The following is a 19,847-nucleotide window of genomic DNA, read 5'->3' as shown; positions in this document are numbered from 1 at the left end:
ACCCTTCCGTCCCCTTCCCACAGCGACAAAATGGGACGAGGTGCTCTGTGGGATAGCTGCCCACAATGCACCACTCACAACAGCGCTGCAACTGGTGCAAGTGTGGACACACTGCAGCGCTGGTTGCTGTCAGTGTGGACACACTGCAGCGCTGGCCGTACACAGCTGTACGACTACAGCTGTAACTGCCAGCGCTGCAAAACTGTAAGTGTAGACAAAGCCTAACACACATTTGCTATATAAGCCCCTAGAAGGGGGCTGAATGGTTCAGGTGCTTAGTACCTGTAATGAGTTGTAGAAATTTTCACCTCTAGGTGACTAGTTTGAATCTGGCCCAGATCCACTGCAATGCATGTTGGGGATCAGGGGAGGGGACAGCCCTCAGGGGCATTTTCTCGCTGGAGTCAGTCAGTGTGAATGTGGGGGACAAAGGGATATGGGGTCAGGGGAGGGGCTGCAAGATGGAGGTTCCATGCGGAAGACATTTTTTGACACTCTCCAAAGTAGGACTCTCATACTGTTCCCTCCCCAAACACACCAGACTTCTGCTACCAGTCCCAGTTGCAACTACCTCTGCTGCCCTTCGGGGGACCCCCAACCCCTCGTGTGTGATTATCTCCTGGGCAGAGTGGCAGAGATTCTAAAGCCAGAAGTTCCCATCAGACCTGGCTCGTCTGACCTCCTGGTGACCCAGGCCAGAGAATCGCACCCAGGAATTCCTGCGCGGAGAGGTTTGTGCTTCCCGGCTACAACAATGACGCTGTCAGACCCTATAGCTAGAACAGGGCTCTGAGATGTCTTGTCTCAATTCCCAAACATCAAGTGATGGGGAATCCCAATATCGATGGCCCCAAGTGTTCAGACATCACGAGTCAGGCCCCCAAAATCCTGAGTTTGGCTTAGATGTCGTGAGTATTTTGAAAATACTACTGGAGGTTATTTTTATTTGCCCTCTGGTTTGAGCCTTTAAGGGGACACATTTCCAGGGTTTTTCCCTGCTCCTAGAAGGACTTGCAATGAGGAGGCAGGCAGCTCAGCAAACATGAGCGGCAGCCTACTCTAATGGACTAAGCACTGGGCAGAGAGTAGGATTCCTGTATTCTAATCCCAGCTCTGACACTGACTCTTTCTGAAGGCTGAGTCAAGTTACTTATTTTACCTATATTAAGCTTCTCTGCCAAACATTTCCACCATTACTATTAAACATTTTTATTACTTAAAAGAGCCCTAGTCATGGAGCAAGATAAAAAGAGGATCCCTGCCATAAGGAACTTACAAGCTAAGTACAGGAGAAGAGAACCAGACAGATACAGATGGGAGAGGATAAGGGAACAATGAGACACTACAGGTCAGCATGATAGGCAGAGATCGCAGTGCGCCAGCGGCCTAACCGTCACCAGATTGCTTTTTAGGCATCACAGCAAAGACAAGTTTTAAGGAGGGAGATGAAGGACAACAAGGTAGCCTTGCAGATGTTTAAGGGAAGCTTCTCCCATACACAAGTAGAAAAAATATGTTGGTGCTTGTTAAATTTTCAAATCAGTGGGTGATGGAAGTTGGCCTTGTTGGAGGACCTGAAGTGGAAGTCGATACCTCAATAATTTATGAGAGATAGGCAAGGTTAGGTTTGGTCATGAAGGACCATGAAATTGAAGATTAGTTGCTTATTGTTTAATGCAACAGAGATTGGGGAACCAGTGGAAGGATGCAAAGAGAGGGTGATGTGGTTAAACCAATAAGCTAAGAAAAACTATCTTTGCAGCAGCATTCAGCATAGACATGAGGAGAGCAAGATTGCATTTGTCAAGGCCAGAGAAGCAGATGTTGCAGTATCTGAGACACAAGATGATGAACGCCTGGACAAGAGTTTTAGCTCTGGGGATGGAAAGGAAAGATAAGGCCTCAGGCAGCTCATAGAGATGTTATGCAGAAAGAGCTGGCAAGATTTAGACACAGCCTGGAAGTGAGGCCCTAGAAAGAAGTCAGCACTGAAGGCAATGTCCAGGTTATGGACCCGAGTGACAGGCAGGAAGTTGGTGTTGTCCATGGTAGTGGAGAAGGAGGTGGGGGGAGAGATTTGAGGGGAAAACATTAGGAGCTCTGTTTTGGCCATGTTGAGCTAAAGCTGATGGCTAGACAACCATGAGGAGATGTCAGAGTTATAGGCCAAGATTTTAGTTTGGACTGATGGAGACAGATCTGGAGAAGAGAGGTAGATCTGTGATTTGCCAGCATAGTGATGGTTGTTGAATTTGTGTTTACAGAGATGATTACCCAGAGATAAAGTGCAGAGGGAGAAGAAAAGGGAACCACAGACAGAACCCTACAGGGAACCCCACCCCACCAGAAACATGGAGTGGGGGGATGAACATGCTGAAGGAGCAGGAAGAGAACCAGAAGAGGGCTGAGTCACAAAAGCGAAGGATGGACAAGGTAAGAAGGATAGCATGGTATCCAGTGTCAAATGCAGCTGACAGCTTGAGGATGTAAGACTGGTTCAGAGGAATGGCCAGGAATGAATCTTTAGATGCTTTGGCGAGAACTGTCTCCATGGAGTGCCAGGGTTGAATCTGGATCAGAGAGGGTATTACCATCCCTTCCACTTGTTCAGCAAGAGCCCTGTTGTAGCCAAAGTGCTGCTTGCATTGTAATCACCCCATCAGATACACCGACTCTGAGCCGGTCAGACAATATGGCTGTTTAAACTCCAGGAGTTCCTCACCCCACCTCTGTTGCAAATACCACTTGTACTAGTGCTCCACCATTGCTACCACTGGTGGGGTTGAACTGGTGGTAGCAAGAGTGAGGATTCTGTGGCAAAAAAGCTTAGTGCAGACACCTCCTTAGGCCATATCTACACTAGGAAAAAAGTGTATTTTTAAACCCATACTAGTGGCTGGTCATAACTGGCTGAAATCAATACAAACTCCAGTAAAATTGGGGCAAATCTTCAATGTAGACAAGCCTGAGGCATCTCATTTTGGGGAACTTGCTGACACCACCCTAAATATCCTAAAGTCAACCACGTGCACAGTGATGTGCGCTCACTGTAGTGGAGTCATTACTGTTCGGATGGAGTGGGAAAGGAGGGGTTTCAAAGACCTACACGAAGGCCATCTGCTCTGAAAGGACTTCTCTGCATTTATGTATGCGCTTTGGTATGGGGCTAGGAGTGTGGAGTATTTTCCTTTACACAGATTTTCATTTAAGTAGACTGTACTGTATGTACTTGATTAAGCCAAAGTAGACAGGATAAATCTATTCATTTTTGCCTCTTGTGCAGCAACATGAGTTACATCTGTCTCTTCGCTTTGGAGAGACCTAGTTAAAGGAGATGAAAAAAAAAAGTAGCACAAAAGTAATCCTGTCTTTTCCAATTTAAGGCATGTTAACAGAAGGGATGGTTTACCGATTATGATTACAGTTTATGATTCTTGTGCTCCTAATTCTTCCAGCATCTCCACATGTAAAGCAAAGGATCTCAGGGAACTGATGAGTCAGCAAGCTACTGCTGCCTGTCTGCCCTAGGGAGCATTGATTTTTTTTCGAATACTTGCAGTACAGGGTTGTTGTTACCCTAACTGAAATCTTTACTGAAGGTGAGAGGGTCACACAGCAAGAGCTTCTAGTTTAAACATAAAAAAAGTCAATTCAACTTTTATAGTATTTGTTTGGTTCCACCTACCTCCACCTCCCAAGAGGCATGAGGGGAAAACACAAAAATGACTCTTGAGAGAGAGAGACAGACAGACTGATTGACCGACCTCACAGAGAACAGACAATCAAACAGACTTAAAAAAAATAATAATCTTGCAGGTTTTACAAGGAAACTTGCAATAAATCTTTTTGAGGATTTTACTGGAGTCACCTGTCTTATACCTGTTTACTCCAGATGTTAGAGCTATAGGCCTTAAATTAACAAGAGTAACCAATTTTGAGCGCCTAACTTGAGAAAAAGTTGATTTCCAAAAGGGAGGTTGGGTGTTCAGCACTTTCTGAAAGTCAGACCCTCGAAAGGGGTCTCAAGTTAGGCATCGAAAGATCACTAGTCACTTTTGAAAATGTAGACCATACTGTCTATTTTATTTGGCAGAAGAGTTTATAAGTTTTAGTTAATACTTCAAGATTAGCATTACTAATTTTCTTGAAAAGACTATAAAAACAAAAACACAAAGAAGATCCAAAAAGTTCTAGTAAAATCTAACCCAAAATATGACAGGATTTTTTGATAAATCACAGTGCAGCAAAAGAAATGCTAATGCTGTACTCTGCAATGATGTGTAATCAAAGACTTTCCAGTTAATAAGCCGGAGAAGAGTTATGCAACAAAATGTAGCATCAGACCACAAAAAAGTTAATTGCAAATCACCAATTTCTTGTTTAAAATGGCAGGAAATTGCCAAATATTTCCTCTATAAAAAGGCAGACAAGTATTATGAAAGGTTTATCATTAACTAAGGGTAGAGGACAAAGCAGCAGGAAAAATATGTTCAGATGCATTTAAGAAATCATCTGTATAAAGATACATCAGCCGATTCTGGAGGCAACAGAATGGCTGCACAGGTAGGGAATATACATATGAAAAATATAATCTTGAGATTTAGGGTAGAGGTGTCAGACAGTTCCCACTCAAGACTTATTTCAGGTTAATACCAGCAGATGTCTGACCCTCTGCAGGATAATGCTCACCAACCTTTGCGGGTGCCTTGTGTATAGTGAAAGCATTATACAATTGCTATGATCAATGATTTCATGTTAGGGCTAGAAGTGTGAGACAGAAGCCCTCTAACTTCTTTTTAGCATAAGGGCTAGAAAGGCTGCCTGTTTCACACCTCTAATCAGAAGTTCCCAGCAGCAGGATAGCATACAGAGCACAACCTCATGCCCTACCCCTTATGTGCAGCATATAATGCAAATAATCACAACCAAACTCCATTAAGGGTGGATTTTTTAAAATTCATGTTTACTGTGACCCACCATTTCTTAACATAGGTTGTTTATTTTCAGCAGAGACTAGATTGTTAGGAGACAAATGACAAGTACTAGGAGCTGCTGAGTGCTCCCTCCTTTGGCGATATCATAACCAGACCAAGTGCAGCATCAATTCACATCCGAAACCTGAAGTGCTGCAGAATAGACTTATTAAGGCCCTGGTTTCTTGATGGCAATAATTCCCTAAGGATTATGAACAGGGATAGAGAGCACTCTGCATAGAATCCAATTTCTGTACTGAGGGGATAGCAGGAGGGGAGAAATGCACAAAAAGCAATAAAATGCAATTACAGGGTCTGTGTCACCTTAGAACTGCACTAATCAGAAATTCCACTGATCAATCAATAGTTCTAAGACCATTAGGAATGATGGAAAAACAAAACAAAAAACCCTTACAGACAGCCACCATCTCAGGGCCAAAAGAATCTGCAATGGATTCCTTTATTTCTATATCCCCCCACACACACTTTTCTATTGAACCAAAAACATCAGTATCATTTCCTTCCATCCCAACCCCAAACAGAATTCCACTAAAGAATCCTGACTCAACAGTTATACCTACTGTGAATATTAACAGTGGAAAACATGACAAGTAGCCTTGCTCCATGAAGAACAATTCTAAATTAACCAAGGAAACCCCCCCTCCCCCAAATCCTAAGGAATTTAAATGCAACCACGGCTCAACTTTATGGAAACACAAAGTTTGGGGCAAGAGAAATATACCATTTGGCTTTCTGAAGTAACCACACACACCCTATGGCAGGGCTTTTCAAACAGGGATCGCCGCTTGAGAAGCCTCTGGCGGGCTGGGCCGGTGTGTTTACCTGTCCCGTCCACAGGTCCGGTGGATCATGGCTCCACGCCAATGGGAGCTGCTGAAAGCGGTGGCCAGTAAGTCCTTCAGCCTGTGCCACTTCCAGCAGCTCCCATTGGCCTGGAGCAGCGATCCCCTGCCAGCGGGAGCCGCGATCGGCCGGGCCTGTGGACGAGGCAGGTAAACACACCAGCCCAGCCTGTCAGAGGCTTTCCCTACACGAGTGGCGACCCGTTTGAGAAACCCTGCCCCATGGAGTTCTATTTACTCCGAGAACATTCAACCACAATTTTTGCCACGAGGATGGGATTATTACTAGTAGTTTGAAACAAGTGACCTCCCATGGGAAATGGAAGAAGAGAAACTGCAGCCTTGATTCTGCAAGCGACTGAAGCCAACGGCCTTATGATGCCATTCCATAAGCACCAGAGTCCCCATTAAAGGTAATCCAATAGTAAAATGTATAGCAGGCAAACACATCAAACACAATGGCTAGGACACAGTAAACCAGTGGTTTTCAAATTGCAGGTCACAACACAGTACCAGATCGCAGAATGTAAGGCACTGGGTTGTGGCTGCTCTGGTCAGCACTGCCAACCAGGCTGTAAAAAAGTCCCTTCGGCAGCGCTGCCCAGCCAAGGCAGGCTAGTCCGTGCCTGTTCTGACACTGCGTTGCACCCCAGAAGCAGCCAGCAGCAGATACTGCTCCTAGGCGGGGGGGCCACAGGGCTCTACGCACTGCCCCCACACAGAGCACCGGCTCCACACTCCTATTGGCCTGGAACCCCTTCCTGAACCCCCAACCCCTCATCCCGCACCCCCAGCCCAGAGCACTGACCCCCTCCCACAATCCAACTCCCTGCCCCAGCACTGAGCCTCCCTCCCCCAATCCAGAGCCCCTTCTGCACCAAAAAAACCCTCATCACCGGCCTCACTCCCACACCCCAGCCCTTTGCCCCAGCCCTAAGCCCTCCCACGCCCCAAACCCCTTATCCCCAGCCCCACTGGGTCACAGGCATCAACAATTTTCTTCAACTGGGTCACCAGAAAAAAAGTTTGAAAACCACTGCACTAAACGAAACAGATACACCTACCTGAACTTGAACCAGCTATTTCCTGTTTATTCATCAAACCACAGCTGTACAGTCAAACTGCTTCCAGGCCAAAACAGCTGTCATACCACAACCACACAACTATTGACTAACTTCTATCACAAAGCTCTGTGTAAGTTCAAAAGTTTGTCTCTCTCACCAACAGAAGTTGGTCCAATAAAAGACATTATCTCCCCCACCTTGTCTCTTTAATATCACAAACCTAGCCACTGTTGTGAACAAATGTATTAGAAACAGATTAACAAGCAATCATCCATGACCATGTGCGGCAGCCACAAACAAGGTTCAGATAGGGCAAATGGTCAGCAGAAAAAGGGCTATCACAGAAAGCAAAGTGATCAAAGCGGTAAGTCAAACTCGCAGAGAACACAAAACTATGTTTTTAGAGGACTGGGTCTCCACTGGCTACAAACATCCTCCCAGAGCGAATGGCAGAAAGCCTGCATTATTAAGTATGTGTGCCAGCAAAGACTTTAAGCTGTCTCCAATGTACTTGTACAGAGCCTGAAAGTTTATTAAAAGCCCACTCCCGCAAATCAGTGGAAGTTTCACAGGAAAAGGTGTCCAGTCTCTCCTTAGTTTGGGGTGGGGGTGATTGGATTGCCCAAAGAAGGAGTCACAGGAACCTCTAGGTTACAAGGGGAGACTTTTCCAGCAACGCTTTCCTAAAGAGAAGAACGAAGGTAATTACGAATGCTTCCAGCTCCCATGCTAGCATAGAACAAAAGTCCTTCATTCTTCCCCTTCAGGGAGAGACTTCTCAGCATACACAGCAAACATGCCCTGCTTGGTCATGCCAGATAAGTGTGCAGCTGCCTTATCAGGCCTTAGTCGCTTTAGGCGCATGCACTTTCTTTATTAAAGGTTAACTTAAAGCAGAGGTCTCAAACTCAAAGGACCACGAGGGCCACATGAGGACTAGTACATTGGCCCAACGGCCACATTACTGACACCTCCCCCCGCCGCCCTCAGCCCTGCCCCAGCCCTGCCTCTTCCCACCCCTTCTATGAGGCACCGCCCCAGCCCCGCCTCTTCCCACCTCTTCCCTGCTCCCATTCCAACCCCTTCCCCAAAATCCCCACCCTCACTCCGCCCCCTCCCTGCCCCCAGGGGGCACAAGAGGGGTGTGGGGTGTGGCAGGAACTCAGGGCAGGGAGTTGGGGTGCAGGAGGGATGAGGGGTGCGGCAGGGGGTTGGGGTGCAGTAGGGGGCTCAGGGCAGGGAGTTGGGGTGTGGGGTGCAGGAGGGATGAGGGGTACAGCAGGGGGTTGGGGTGCAGGAGGGGTGTGGCAGGAGGCTCAGGGCAGGGGGTCCGAGTGCAGGAGGGGGGCAGAGTGTGGCAGGGGATTCAGGGCAGGGGGTCGGGTGCAGGGTGCAACAAGTGGCTCAGGGAAGGGGGCTGCGGGTGCAGAGGGGTGCGGGGTGTAGTAGGGGGTTCAGGGCAGGAGATCAGGATGCAGGGTACAGCAGGGGGTCGGGGTGCAGCAGGGGGCTCAGGACAGTGGTGTGGGGTGCACAAGGGGTGTGGCAGGGGTCGGGATGCGGCAGGGGGTCGGGATGCGGCAGGGGGTCTGGGAGCAGGGTGTGGCAAGGGGCTCAGGGCAGGGGGTTTGACTGCAGGACGGGCTCAGGGGGGCGGGCTCTGGCCTGGCATGCACTGGGGGCAGGGCAGATTCCCTGCCTGCCTGCCCTGCCCCCACGCCGGGAAGCAGCTGGAACATAGGGGAGTAAGGGCACAGGGATGTGTGTTGCTGTTGCTTCAGGCACCGCCCCCAGCATCTCCCATTGGCCAGGAATGCAGAACCGTGGCCAATGGGAGCTGCCGGAGGCGGTTCTTGATGCAACAGCTACACACATCCCTGCGCCCCTCTTCCCCCACATTCTTTCCGCTTCCTGGAGTGGTGCGGGGGCAGGGCAGGCAGGCAGGGAACCTGCCCTGCCCTTGGCGCACGCCAGGCCAGAGCCGCTCTAGGTAAACACTGGCGGAGGGCAAGGGGGGGCTGCAAGGAGCTCACGGGCCGCAGAAAACGACAGCCTTCAGGCCATGTGTTTGAGACCCCTGACTTGAAGCCACTGGAGCATCCCACTGAAGGGCTGGTGGCTCACAAAGCTTCTTAATCATCGATCCACCCGAAGGCGCATAGGAAGATCTGAAGCTTGTATTGATCAGGTCCGCACTAGCTTGCAATAGGTATGTGTGCATCATTTTGGGTGCAGGATTTGTCACTCCTCTTTTTCATGTTAAAAGATTTGTGATTGCTCGGTGTCTTATTTCTAATATCACATGCCTACAGGTTGTACCCCTTGCTGGCTCTAAAAGGGCGAGGGGCAGAATCGAAATGAGGATAAATTAATAATGTAATGGGGGTGCGGGGAGAAATCACAGCTCTTACACACGTTTTAATTAAAAGGACTAAAGCAACGCAGTGTTTCAAAATCAGGTTAAACACAAGTAGACACTAAAGCCGAGACAAACCTAAGGAGTCATCTTTCCCACTTTGCCAGCAAAAGACACACATTCCAATAGCAATTACGCCTGATGTAGAACATTAGAAGGGCCCTAGATGACTCAGGTGAACAGAACACCTTAATTCTAAGACAGCAGGTTTGGGGTTTTTTGTTTTAAATTAGCCAAAAGCCTGACCTCAATGACTAGCCTAATTCAATGATTTACAATCCACCAAACTAAAATGGTCTCAGCTGTGGAGAACTGACCATATTTAAGATCCATCTATCTTGGCTAGGGTGACCATATTTCCCAAAGGGAAAATGGGACATCCCCAGTCACTCACCCGAGCCCCCCCCCCCCCCCCCCCGCTAGGCTGTTGCCCGGTTGCTGGAAACCTGTGCCATCCACCACATGCTGGAACGCTGTCTCCCTCATCAATCCTATCTCCTCCTCCCCCCTGGGCAGGGGCTGGCATCTTCACTCAGCCCCCTGCATATTCCTCCACACCCCACTTTTTTGACAAAAGTGGGCATTTGTCCCATTTGCTCTTGCCAACTGATCAAATCGGCAAGAGCAAATGGGACAAATGCCCGGCTTTGCAAAAATGTCAGGAAAGCTGTGACAGGGCTTAAAAAAGGGACTGCCCCTAGCAAAACAGGACGTGTGACCCCCCCTACTCTTGGCTGTAGAAATCAGGGCAACTGGATGCAATGTGTAGGGGGTTCCATATCTGGCCAACTGGCTGTAGCATACCTGGGGGCAAAAGGAATTCAGTTTTCCACATTCCAAAGGCCTTTCTCTCCTCTCACTTTCAATAGTTTTACCCTGTTACCATTCAACTGCCTTCAGCAGAATTACTCCAGAGCCACACTGGTGTAGCTGACTTGTGAACAATGCCCTTAGCTCTCTGAATACACACATCCCATACGAAACTGTGAAAGTTCACACTTTAGAAAAATCAAACTGGCAAAAACCCTCCATACTGTTGGGCTCTGCTAATTGTTTCTTTTACTAAAATAAAATAAAAACCTGCACAAAACAAACACTGTAAATACCTTGCCAGAGAGACTCTAGAATCCAGGCAAAGGGATTTGCTTAACTATGGGTGTTACTGAAAACCTACAACAGACATCTGGGATTTTGCATTTTTAATGTTCATATATGGTATAATTCAAATCCAGATGAGGGTTGGGAGGGGTTTTTTTGTTTTGTTTTTGTATTTGTGATCAGAAAAAAATGTTCCTGTCAATTTCCTGAGCATAGTGTGAAATGTAGATTAAAAGCTCAGCAGGTGAACTTCTGTGACAGATTCGCATATAAACACATACACAAAGCCAAGACTAAGTTAGCCTCTTGAGGAGGCTCATTAAAAAAGAAAATAAAAGAAGCAATCTACACGGCGTTTGAAACAGAAATTAAATGGGGGTGAAGAGCAACACAGTTCCAGTGTTCTGCCAAATACGCAGCCTATCCTAAAGCAGCTAGCAGCTTGAGTCAAATGGATATTTAAAGCTGCTTCATGCCTTATAAACTATCTCCATGTGAACAACAAATCTTCAGAAAAATAACCAGTTTACACGCTCTTGTTTTGGTACAAAGAAGAATGAACTAGTAAGGCTAGCTATAAAGATTTTCAGTGCGGAGAAGAGGGGAGAAAAAGGGAATGGATCTCCCTTGGCTTAAATTTATTTATGTCCTTATTGTTCCCACAGAACACAATTAAAAGGGGGAGGCATCAGGCTCTTAAGTGAAGTGTCCTATAAGAAGGTCTTGAGAACTTCTAGCTTTTCACAGTCCTTGGCACAGAGGGTGATAGGCACAGCAGGCAGAGTGAAACGCCACAGTGCCATCAGGGCAGTGGTCCCCAAACTGTGGGACACGCCTCCCAAGGGGGGGACGGAGGAACTTCTGGCACGGGACGCGGTGGGGGGGAGACAGGCCAGCCCCCAATCGGGGTGGGGATGGAACGCCACCCAGCTCCACTCTGCCCCAACACAGCTCCGCCCCCTGCTCTGCCCTCATTCCCTCTCCATCCCCAGGCCAGTTCCGCCTCTGCCTCATCCCCAGTTCTGCCCTCAGCTCCCCTGCTGAGCCAACTGTGCAATAATGGGGGGGGGGTGGAGGGGGAGGAAGGGGACACAGATAAATTCCATTACTGGTAAGGGGGGTGTGACAGGAAAAGTTTGGGCACCACTGCTTTAAGGGCTGGTCCCAGAATCTTTCCATTCACTTCAAGGGCTTTAGATCAGAGGTTTTCAACCTTTTTTCCATTTGCAGACCCTAAAATAATTTCAAATGGAGGTGCAGAGCCCTTTGGAAATCTTAGACATAGTCTGTAGACCCCCCAGTGGTCCACGGACCACAGGTTGAAAACCACTGATTCAGACCAAGCCCTGAGTGGAGAAAGCCAAAGATGGACTGGCTTACTTTGCACAATCTATTAATAGTGACAATTAGGCTAAAGAATTGAGTTGATGCAAAATATAATGGTGCAAAGATTTTAAAAAGCAACTCAAGATTTTGGGCATCTCAATTTTAGATGCTTAACTTGAGATAAATGAAAGAAACTCAAATTTAAAGAAAGCACTGAGCTCCTGCCTTCTGAAAATCAGGCCCCTTTAAGGTGTCTTAAATAGGGCATCCAAAATCACTAGCCAGTTTTGAAAATCTTGATCAATATGTATTAAGTACTAACTGTGAAAAACAAAGAACAGGGTCCTGCTCTCAGAAGACTTGCAGTCTATCACCTTACAGAATCATCCTGCAGAGACTGTAGATAATGTACGCTTTTGGTTCACAATGGAGCTCGTTTTAGTTCCAAATGTTACAAGCACAGAAGACAACAATCTATTCCTTTTATTGCATGCGAACAAAATGTAACATTTACTTCAAGAAATGCTTGCCCAAAAATAATTTACAAGTGTCTTTTATACACAAAACACGGTAAACACCACTCAAAGACAACAAAACAGCATAAACTTTAAGCACACTGACCCACTTGAGCTAAAAATGTCTGTCTCTTGTTTACCATATCAATCCAAAAAACCCAAACAAAACAAAACCCCAGGAATGCGCAGTCTTTGGACATTCTAGCACTCCCCATCATTAAGGCCAACTCAGAGCAGAACAATAAAAAGAGCCAAGTGCATTGTAAATGTATGTACCGTCCCTAGGTTATGGACTACAGAGCAATAGGGCACTATGCAGTGATAAAGCTGCATTCCTTTCAAAGTTAAAAGCTTTTAACTCATGATTTGTACACATGGGCATTTCTGAATGACCTTCGCTTTCCAAGACCTACTGGAAGGCAAAGTGTTAGACAGATTTTTGATCAGATGATAGCTCCTGTGTTTTGGGCAACAAACATCGCTTTCCCACTCTTCTAATGCTGATGCAATAGCTGGAAAGAGCAACATTGTCAAACTTCACTGTACAGGGCCAGTTTAACTCTCCTGTGGGCCCGGGGCTCTTAGCTTTTTGTGGGGTCCCTGGGGTTTGCAGTGGGCTCAAGGCTGAGAATTGTGATGCAGGAGGGGGTGCAGCTCCAGCTTGGGGGGTGGGCATTAGGGCAGAGACAGAGATGTAGGGTGACTAGATGTCCCGATTTTATAGAAACAGTCCCAATTTTGGGGTCTTTTTCTTATATAGGTTCCTATTACCCCCCATCCCCTGTCCCGATTTTTCACATTTGCTGTCTGGTCACCCTACAGGGATGGGACAGAGGGTTGGGATGCAGGAGGGGGTGTGAGGTGCAGGCTCCAGGCGCACCAGGGCTAGGCAGGATCCATGCTAGCCCTGGCTCCGAGCTGCTCTGCTCCCTGAGGTGGCTGGCATGTACCCAGCCAATGGGAGCTGCAGAGCTGACGCTGGGGGCAGTGTGCAGAGATTTCCTGAATGCCCCTTGAGTAGGGGCCACAGGGGCACATTGGCATGCTGGCGCTCGCAGCTCCAGATGGGGGGGGAAAGGGTGGGGCACACGGCAGCGCTGAGGCTCAGGAACATGTGTCTAGCCCGCGGCAGGGAGACTTGCTGCAGGCCACATCCCACCCATGGGGCTGCCCTTAGCCTGGGGCCCTGGGCTGCAGCCCCTAAAACCTCTGCATTAATATGGCCCTGTCACCGTATGTACTGAATATAAAGGAATGAATTGAATGTTCTGGAAGGTGAATTTCATGTCTCCACTGCAGAAGAATGTAAAAGTAACTTTAGAATTCTGAAGTCTTATTAGGTTCAAGGAAACCCAAATGACTCTGTCTGGAGCTTGCTCAAGTGAGAATTTCATAGTCAAATCCTATTTCAACACTAGTTTCTCTCAAATACACAGGTCGCATAAAAAACAAGCACTGTTTTGATGGCCAAGATATATTATTCAGAGCGGGGAAATTAAGTGATATGATTGCTAGTGTACTGGAAATAATGCAAGAAGGTATCCTTTTTCCATCTGAACAAATGAAATTCACTACATCACTGATTTTAAACAAACATCTCTCATTTATGAATCCTGATTTCATTACAAGCCAGAGAAATGTTATCTTTTTGTGAAGATGCCTTATGAACACAATGAATTGTACTTCATTACAATAGAGCACTGTGCTAGGACAATATTACAAAGTCAACTGGCAGCTGTTTATTGTACCAAAATCATTCCCAGTTCAAAATTAATGAAAGGCCAAGCACAGTGTGTGTAAACAAACCAAGATTACTATAATCAGATTACCTAAACCTCCACACCATGGCCTCCACATTTCTGAAAATCAAGTCCTAATGCAACCTAATCTGTGGGGTAACAGAAAGAGAGACCACAGCACAAATATTAGCAAAACTAATATTAGGATACACATAGTGGTGGATTTAGAGTTAGTGGGACCCTGTTTGCAGCTTCATTTTCAGGCCACCCCTCTCCCCCAGGACCTAGCCAAGAAAAAGAACGTTCTTTTTTAATTCATCCTCCTCCTATAAGTAATGGGAAGTAAATGAAAATAAAGTGAGGTACCTTGATTGGGGCGCTGGGGGTTGGGATGCAGGAGGAGGTATGGGAGTCAGGCTCTGGGAGGGAGTCTGGGTGCTGGGCATGGGCTCTGGGCTGAGGCAGTGGGTTGGGCGCTGGGTGTGGGCTCTGAGCTGGGGCAGGGGTGTGGGCTCTGGGAGGGAGTTTGGGTGCTGGGTGTGGACTCTGTGCTGGGGAAGGGGACTGGGGTGTGGGAGGGGGTGAGGGCTATGTGTGCGTGTAGGCAGCATTCACCTTGGGCAGCACAGCTCCCAAAGCAATCAGCGCACACACCCCGGGCAGCAGCTCCTAGGCAGGAGGACTAGGGGTCTCCGCGAACTGCTGACTGCAGGCACCACCCCCATAGCTCCTACTGGCCACAGTTTCCAGCCAATGGGAACTGTGGAGGCAGCACTCATGGCAGGGGCAGCGTGCAGAGAAACACACACACCCAGGTGGCACAGAGGGAGGGAGGCAGGCAGAGCGGGCAGGGAGCAACCTTAGCCCTGCTGCTTGCATGTCTCTGTGCACCCCCTGGGTGGAAGTGGGCATCGGGTCTCCTTGCACTGCCCGAGGAGGGGGCCGCACACAGAGCCATCTCCCCCCCTCACCAGAGGCATGCAGAGACATGCCAGGAGCCGGCCACTTCCAGGAGCAGCATGGGGCCACCGGCCACGGCATGCAGGCAGCCTCCTTGCCTGAGCACTCCTGTGCTGCCGGCTGGGACTCAGGGGAAGGTTGTCAGATGAGATTTGTCCTGCATTTGGGGGGCCCCCCAGTCACTGGGGGTCCCGTGCCACCACATGGTTTGTTTCATGATAAATATGCTTCTGGATGCACTGGGTGCCTAGATTATTTTTTCCAATATATTTTGAGCACAAATAGTTTAAAAAGTGTCAAATGCCTTAAATCCCCCCCAAAAAACAAATATTAGAGAGAAAACAACCTCATTTAAAAATTACTGAAAAGGTGCAATACTTAGTGGCTGGTTCTGAAATCCCTACAAAAATACACACAGAATCCATTCCCCAAAGTGGAACATCTTCAGAAAGAACTAATTATTAAACCTTTAAGGTTAAAGGTAACTGAGCAACCATTTAACAGGACCCTTACTATATGTTCACCATCTGGAGCTTCATTACAACAGCATTGTGCTATTCTGCAGTAACTGTATAAAAAAGCAAGGAGGGTAGGGTTAAATACTGAAGGTAGAGCAGGTTTGAGTACAACTGAGGATCCTGAACACATGGGTGTCTGGATCTATCCAAAAATCTGTCTTTATGGCAGGTTAACAGTTTGCTAGCTGGATGCCAAGGTTCACAGACTGGGTTCTTACCAGATTTGAACTTTGAGCAGTTTTCATTGCAGCACTTCACTAAACCACATCAGCAACAGGACAGGTGATGGGTATTTTGTTTATAAATGTTTAAAAGTGGCTTAAAAATAAAAGATCACAAGGAAAGTCTGGTTTGCTGCTCCCGGATCAGCCAGCATGACAGTGACTCAAGTATAGTATTAGGATGACTAACACTGAAACGCACTGAGATCCGTTGAAAAGAGCAGTAATCACAATAGAGGCAATAAAGAATACTAATAACTAATACACTAATAACTGCATACTGCTCCTAGGACAAGATCAACTAAAATGGTTCAATGAAGAAAGAACAGCGATGCTAAAACACAGACTTGCTCTAAGGCTGCCGTTCACTAAATGGATTATTACGTATGCTATTAATGATACATATACAGCATTAACAAATGATTGCATAAAATGTTGCACAGCTCTGAGAATAAAACTTAGGGAAAAAATTGATACAAGGGATAGTAATAACAACAACAGTGATTTACATTCACTAAAGAGATTGTGCATGGTATTTCCAACGATAGTTTTTTTAGCTGATCCCTACCAGAGCTCTTGAGCTCAAAGACAAAAATATGTTAAATTTGGGCAGCAGGAATAAGAACAATTGGAAATGCTTTTAAACAAACCAATTTAAATTTACATAGATTATTGTAAATTATTAGTTTGGGAGCAAGTTAAGATTGGGGCAGTGGAATGAAGAATAGATGCAAGAGGATAGGAATGCAGTGGGATTTAGTGTCTGTGTGAGAGGGGCAGGGGGTCGGACTGGGCATGTGTAAGGATGAAATTTTGAGAGATTTGTCTTGCCTGCGACTTTGGGATGATGTTCTCTCTCTTGCCCAAGTGGAAGACAGAGAGATAAAGGGGATGTAGCTGGAGGTTTGCAGGAGAAAGGTACAGTTTTCAGCTAAGGCTTTTGAAGCACCACTTACTGTGCACAGAAAAGGATAGGAACTGAAGGGGGGAATATAGAGTGGGTAGAGGGCTGAATGGGGTACACAAGTGGAATATGGGGGTGATTGTGCACATACATGCGGGGGAGTTAAGTGTGCAGGGGATCGGTTGTCTTGGGTTTCTCTTGCTTGCAATTGAGGGTGTACAGGTTTAGATGGGGTACAGGAGGATTAGAGATGCACAGAGTAGGGTAGGCATATAGATTACATGGGCAAGGATAAGGCTGGACTGAGGAGTGGAGGGTGCACAAGATGGGATGTGGGGGTGTAGAGGGGAGGTTCAGTGAATGCAATGGGGTGAACTAGAGTGCAGAAAAAGAGGTGCAGTGCCTATAATGGTGTGGGCAGAGGGGGTGCCGGGGCTAGGGATGCAGAGGGCAGGTGCAGTGTATGTTGTGGCAAGGGCAGGGAGTGCAGATCATGCTGTGGGGGCACAGAGGGCAGGTGGTCCGAGCTGGGGGTGCAGAGAGAAGATGCAGCACACACCATGGGGTGGCAGAGGGGATGTCTGGGTGGACAGTGTAGTGTATGCTGTGGAGTGCAGAAGTGGGTGGCCAGGCTGGGGTGCAGAGGGCAGGGGCATGCATGCAGTAGGGTGAGCTGGGGGTGCAGACAAGATTACAGTGTATGCAGAGCGGTAGGCTGGAGGGGCTGAGAAACGTGCAGTGCATGCCATGGGCTGGGAGTGCCTAGAGAACTGCAGTGTATGCTGTGGAGGTACAGAAGGGGGTGCCTGGGCTGAGAATAGAGAGAGGGGTGCAGCGCATGAAAAAAGAGTACCTGGGCTGGGGGTGCAACACACATTGTGGAGGTGCCTGGGCTGGTGGTGCAGAGTACAGTGCCCTGAGTGAACGTGCAGATGGAGGCGCAATGAGGGGTGCCCAGGCTGGGAGCAGAGAGGAGTCCAGTGCATGCAAAGGGAGTACCTTGACTGGGGGTGCAGTGCACACCGTGAGGGCACAGATGAGGTGCCCAAGCTCACGGTGCAGAGAAGTGCAGTGGGAATGAAGAGAGAGGTGGTGAAGGGTGCAGTACATGTTGTGGAACTGAAGAGGGGATGCAGTGCAAATGAAGAGGTGCTGCTGAGGGTGTAAAGGAGTGCAGTGCATGCTGTGGGCTGGGTTGGGGATGTAGAGAGGAGTACAGTGCAAGCCATGGGTGTGCAGAGGAGGTTCCCAGGCTGGGGGTGCAGGGGATGCCCAGGAGGATGCAATGAACGTGATGAGGGTGCAGGGGGCATTCCCATGCTGGGGGTCCAGAGCATGCTGCAGGCTGGGCGGGGGGATGCCGAAGGAAATGCGCTGTATGCTGTGAGGGTGCAGAGGGCAGTTCCCCGGCCAGGGCTGCAGCCGAGCGTAGTGCATACTCGCAGACACGGCTGGGGGTGCAGAGTACAGCACACACCGCAAGGCTGCTGAGAGTAGTTCTCATGCTGGGGGTGCAAGGCATGCCCACAGGCTGGGCTGGGGGTGCAGAGGGGAATACACTGCTCACTGTGAGTGTGCAGAGGAGCGTTCCCGGGCTGCGGGTGTAGGGGAGTGCAGTGAACACCCATGAGGGTGCGGGTGGGTTGTTTCCCTTGCTGGGGATGCCAGGCATGCCCGCGGGGTGGGCTAGGGCTGCCGCTCACCTGGGGGCTTTGAGCGCGGCGCTCTCCCTCTTGTCCAGCACGCCGGGCACGCAGCTGGTGAGCTCGGTCCAGTCGGCGTGCAGCCCGCAGCTCCAGCCGGTGGAGAAGCGCGAGAAGAGCCAGGTCTCCCGGCGGTTGGGCCGGTAGCAGGTGCACTTCTTCTGCCCGGGCCGGCAGTCGCAGGGCACCTCGAGCCGCACGTTCTGCACCAGGTGGCGGCCGAAGGTGGTGCCGCCCGTCTTCTGGATGTGCAGGAAGACGATCACGTCCTCGCCCTTCATGTCGAAGGCGAGCGCCCGCTCCAGCGCCCGCACGGGGAAATAGTACTTCTTGACATAGTGTGGGTCCGGCGTGGGGAACAGGTCCAGCTCCTCGGCCGGGGCGCGGCCGCTGGGCGCCCCCAGGCTCAGCCCCGGCCCCACGTACTGGTACAGGATGAGCATGAAGCACACCGAGCCGGCCACGATCAGCAAGAACTTGCTGGTCCTTTCAACCATGCTCCTGCCAGCGCGCCTCATGTGTCACCATCTCCCGGGGCTGGGCACGCGGGGGGCAGCGGCGGGGGGCACGGTCCGGTCCGCTCCCGTCCCCCCACAGCGGCTGGCACCCGGGGCAACCCCCCTCCCTCCTCCGGCGAGCGGTCCCGGGGCGCTGCGGTGCGGGACAGAGCGAGCGCCCGGCGGGTACCAGCCCCCTTCCCGCTCGGTGTCTTCTCTCCCCGCGACTCGCCGATCGGGAGGCGCGCGGCTGCCGGGGGGACTGGCTCGAGCCCTTCCTGCCTCTAGCGCGAGCCCACCATGATCGGAGCCCGGCATGCACAGCGCCGGCGCCGCTCGCTCAGCTCCGCTATCGGCGGCCGCCTCGCGCCGACAGCAGCAGAGAGAGACAGAGAGAGAGAGACAGCAAAGCCCCGCAGCCCTTTCAGCTCTGAGGTTGCAAGCACCCGCCCGCAGCCTTTTTCCCCCTCCCCTTTTCCACTTCCTACACACAGCCGCTGGCTCCGCTTGGGGAGCTCTCCAGACTTTTACAGTTCTCCTCAGAGAGCAGCAGGACGGTCCCCTTTGCCTTTGCCTTTGCCTCTGCCTCGCCTCCGCCCCCAACCCCAGGTTGCCAAGGTGCAGAACTGCTAAGCTGTGGCCATTCAAATAAGGGAGATTTCAAAGCCAGGAGGGAAAAATTGGGGAAGGCAGTAAAGGTATCGTGGAAACACTCTGCAATGCAACCATCCCTTCAGGGAGAGCCTTTGCACGAAGCCTTGACAATCACCTGCAATGAGAGAGGTTTGACACAGCTGAGTTTCTTATTTCTCCTCCCTTTTTGAAACAAAATTACACAGGTGCTGCTGGAACAGGGGTGCCCTGGTTAAAGTGGATTCCATCATATACAGGGATTAAAGTGTGGTTCAGTGGCTCCCAGCACCCTTGCAAAATTATTAGCACTGAGGGTATTTGCATGAAAACAGAGTAGTGCATTGCAAAAATATCTGCTCGTTCCCCAGGGAACACTGTATGCCTCTTGTTCTGATGCACACAAGATGGCAAATGTGA

The 19,847-nt window shown here is 49.2% G+C and overlaps 1 protein-coding gene across 1 annotated transcript in view; it reads right to left on the bottom strand.

Moving 5' to 3' along the window:
- HS6ST1 (heparan sulfate 6-O-sulfotransferase 1) overlaps window positions 1-19,145 on the bottom strand; it is a 274,064-nt gene extending 254,919 nt beyond the window's left edge. Inside the window, exon 1 of the mRNA XM_032764760.2 lies at window positions 18,301-19,145. Coding sequence (XP_032620651.1) covers window positions 18,301-18,818 — 518 coding nt within the window. The 5' untranslated portion in view covers window positions 18,819-19,145. The remainder of the gene's footprint in view (window positions 1-18,300) is intronic.
- Between the last annotated feature and the right edge of the window lie 702 nt (window positions 19,146-19,847).

Source organism: Chelonoidis abingdonii, chromosome 8 (genome assembly GCF_003597395.2).
Source record: "Chelonoidis abingdonii isolate Lonesome George chromosome 8, CheloAbing_2.0, whole genome shotgun sequence".
NCBI lineage: Eukaryota > Metazoa > Chordata > Testudines > Testudinidae > Chelonoidis > Chelonoidis abingdonii.
This window is presented reverse-complemented; position numbering and strand designations above follow the sequence as displayed.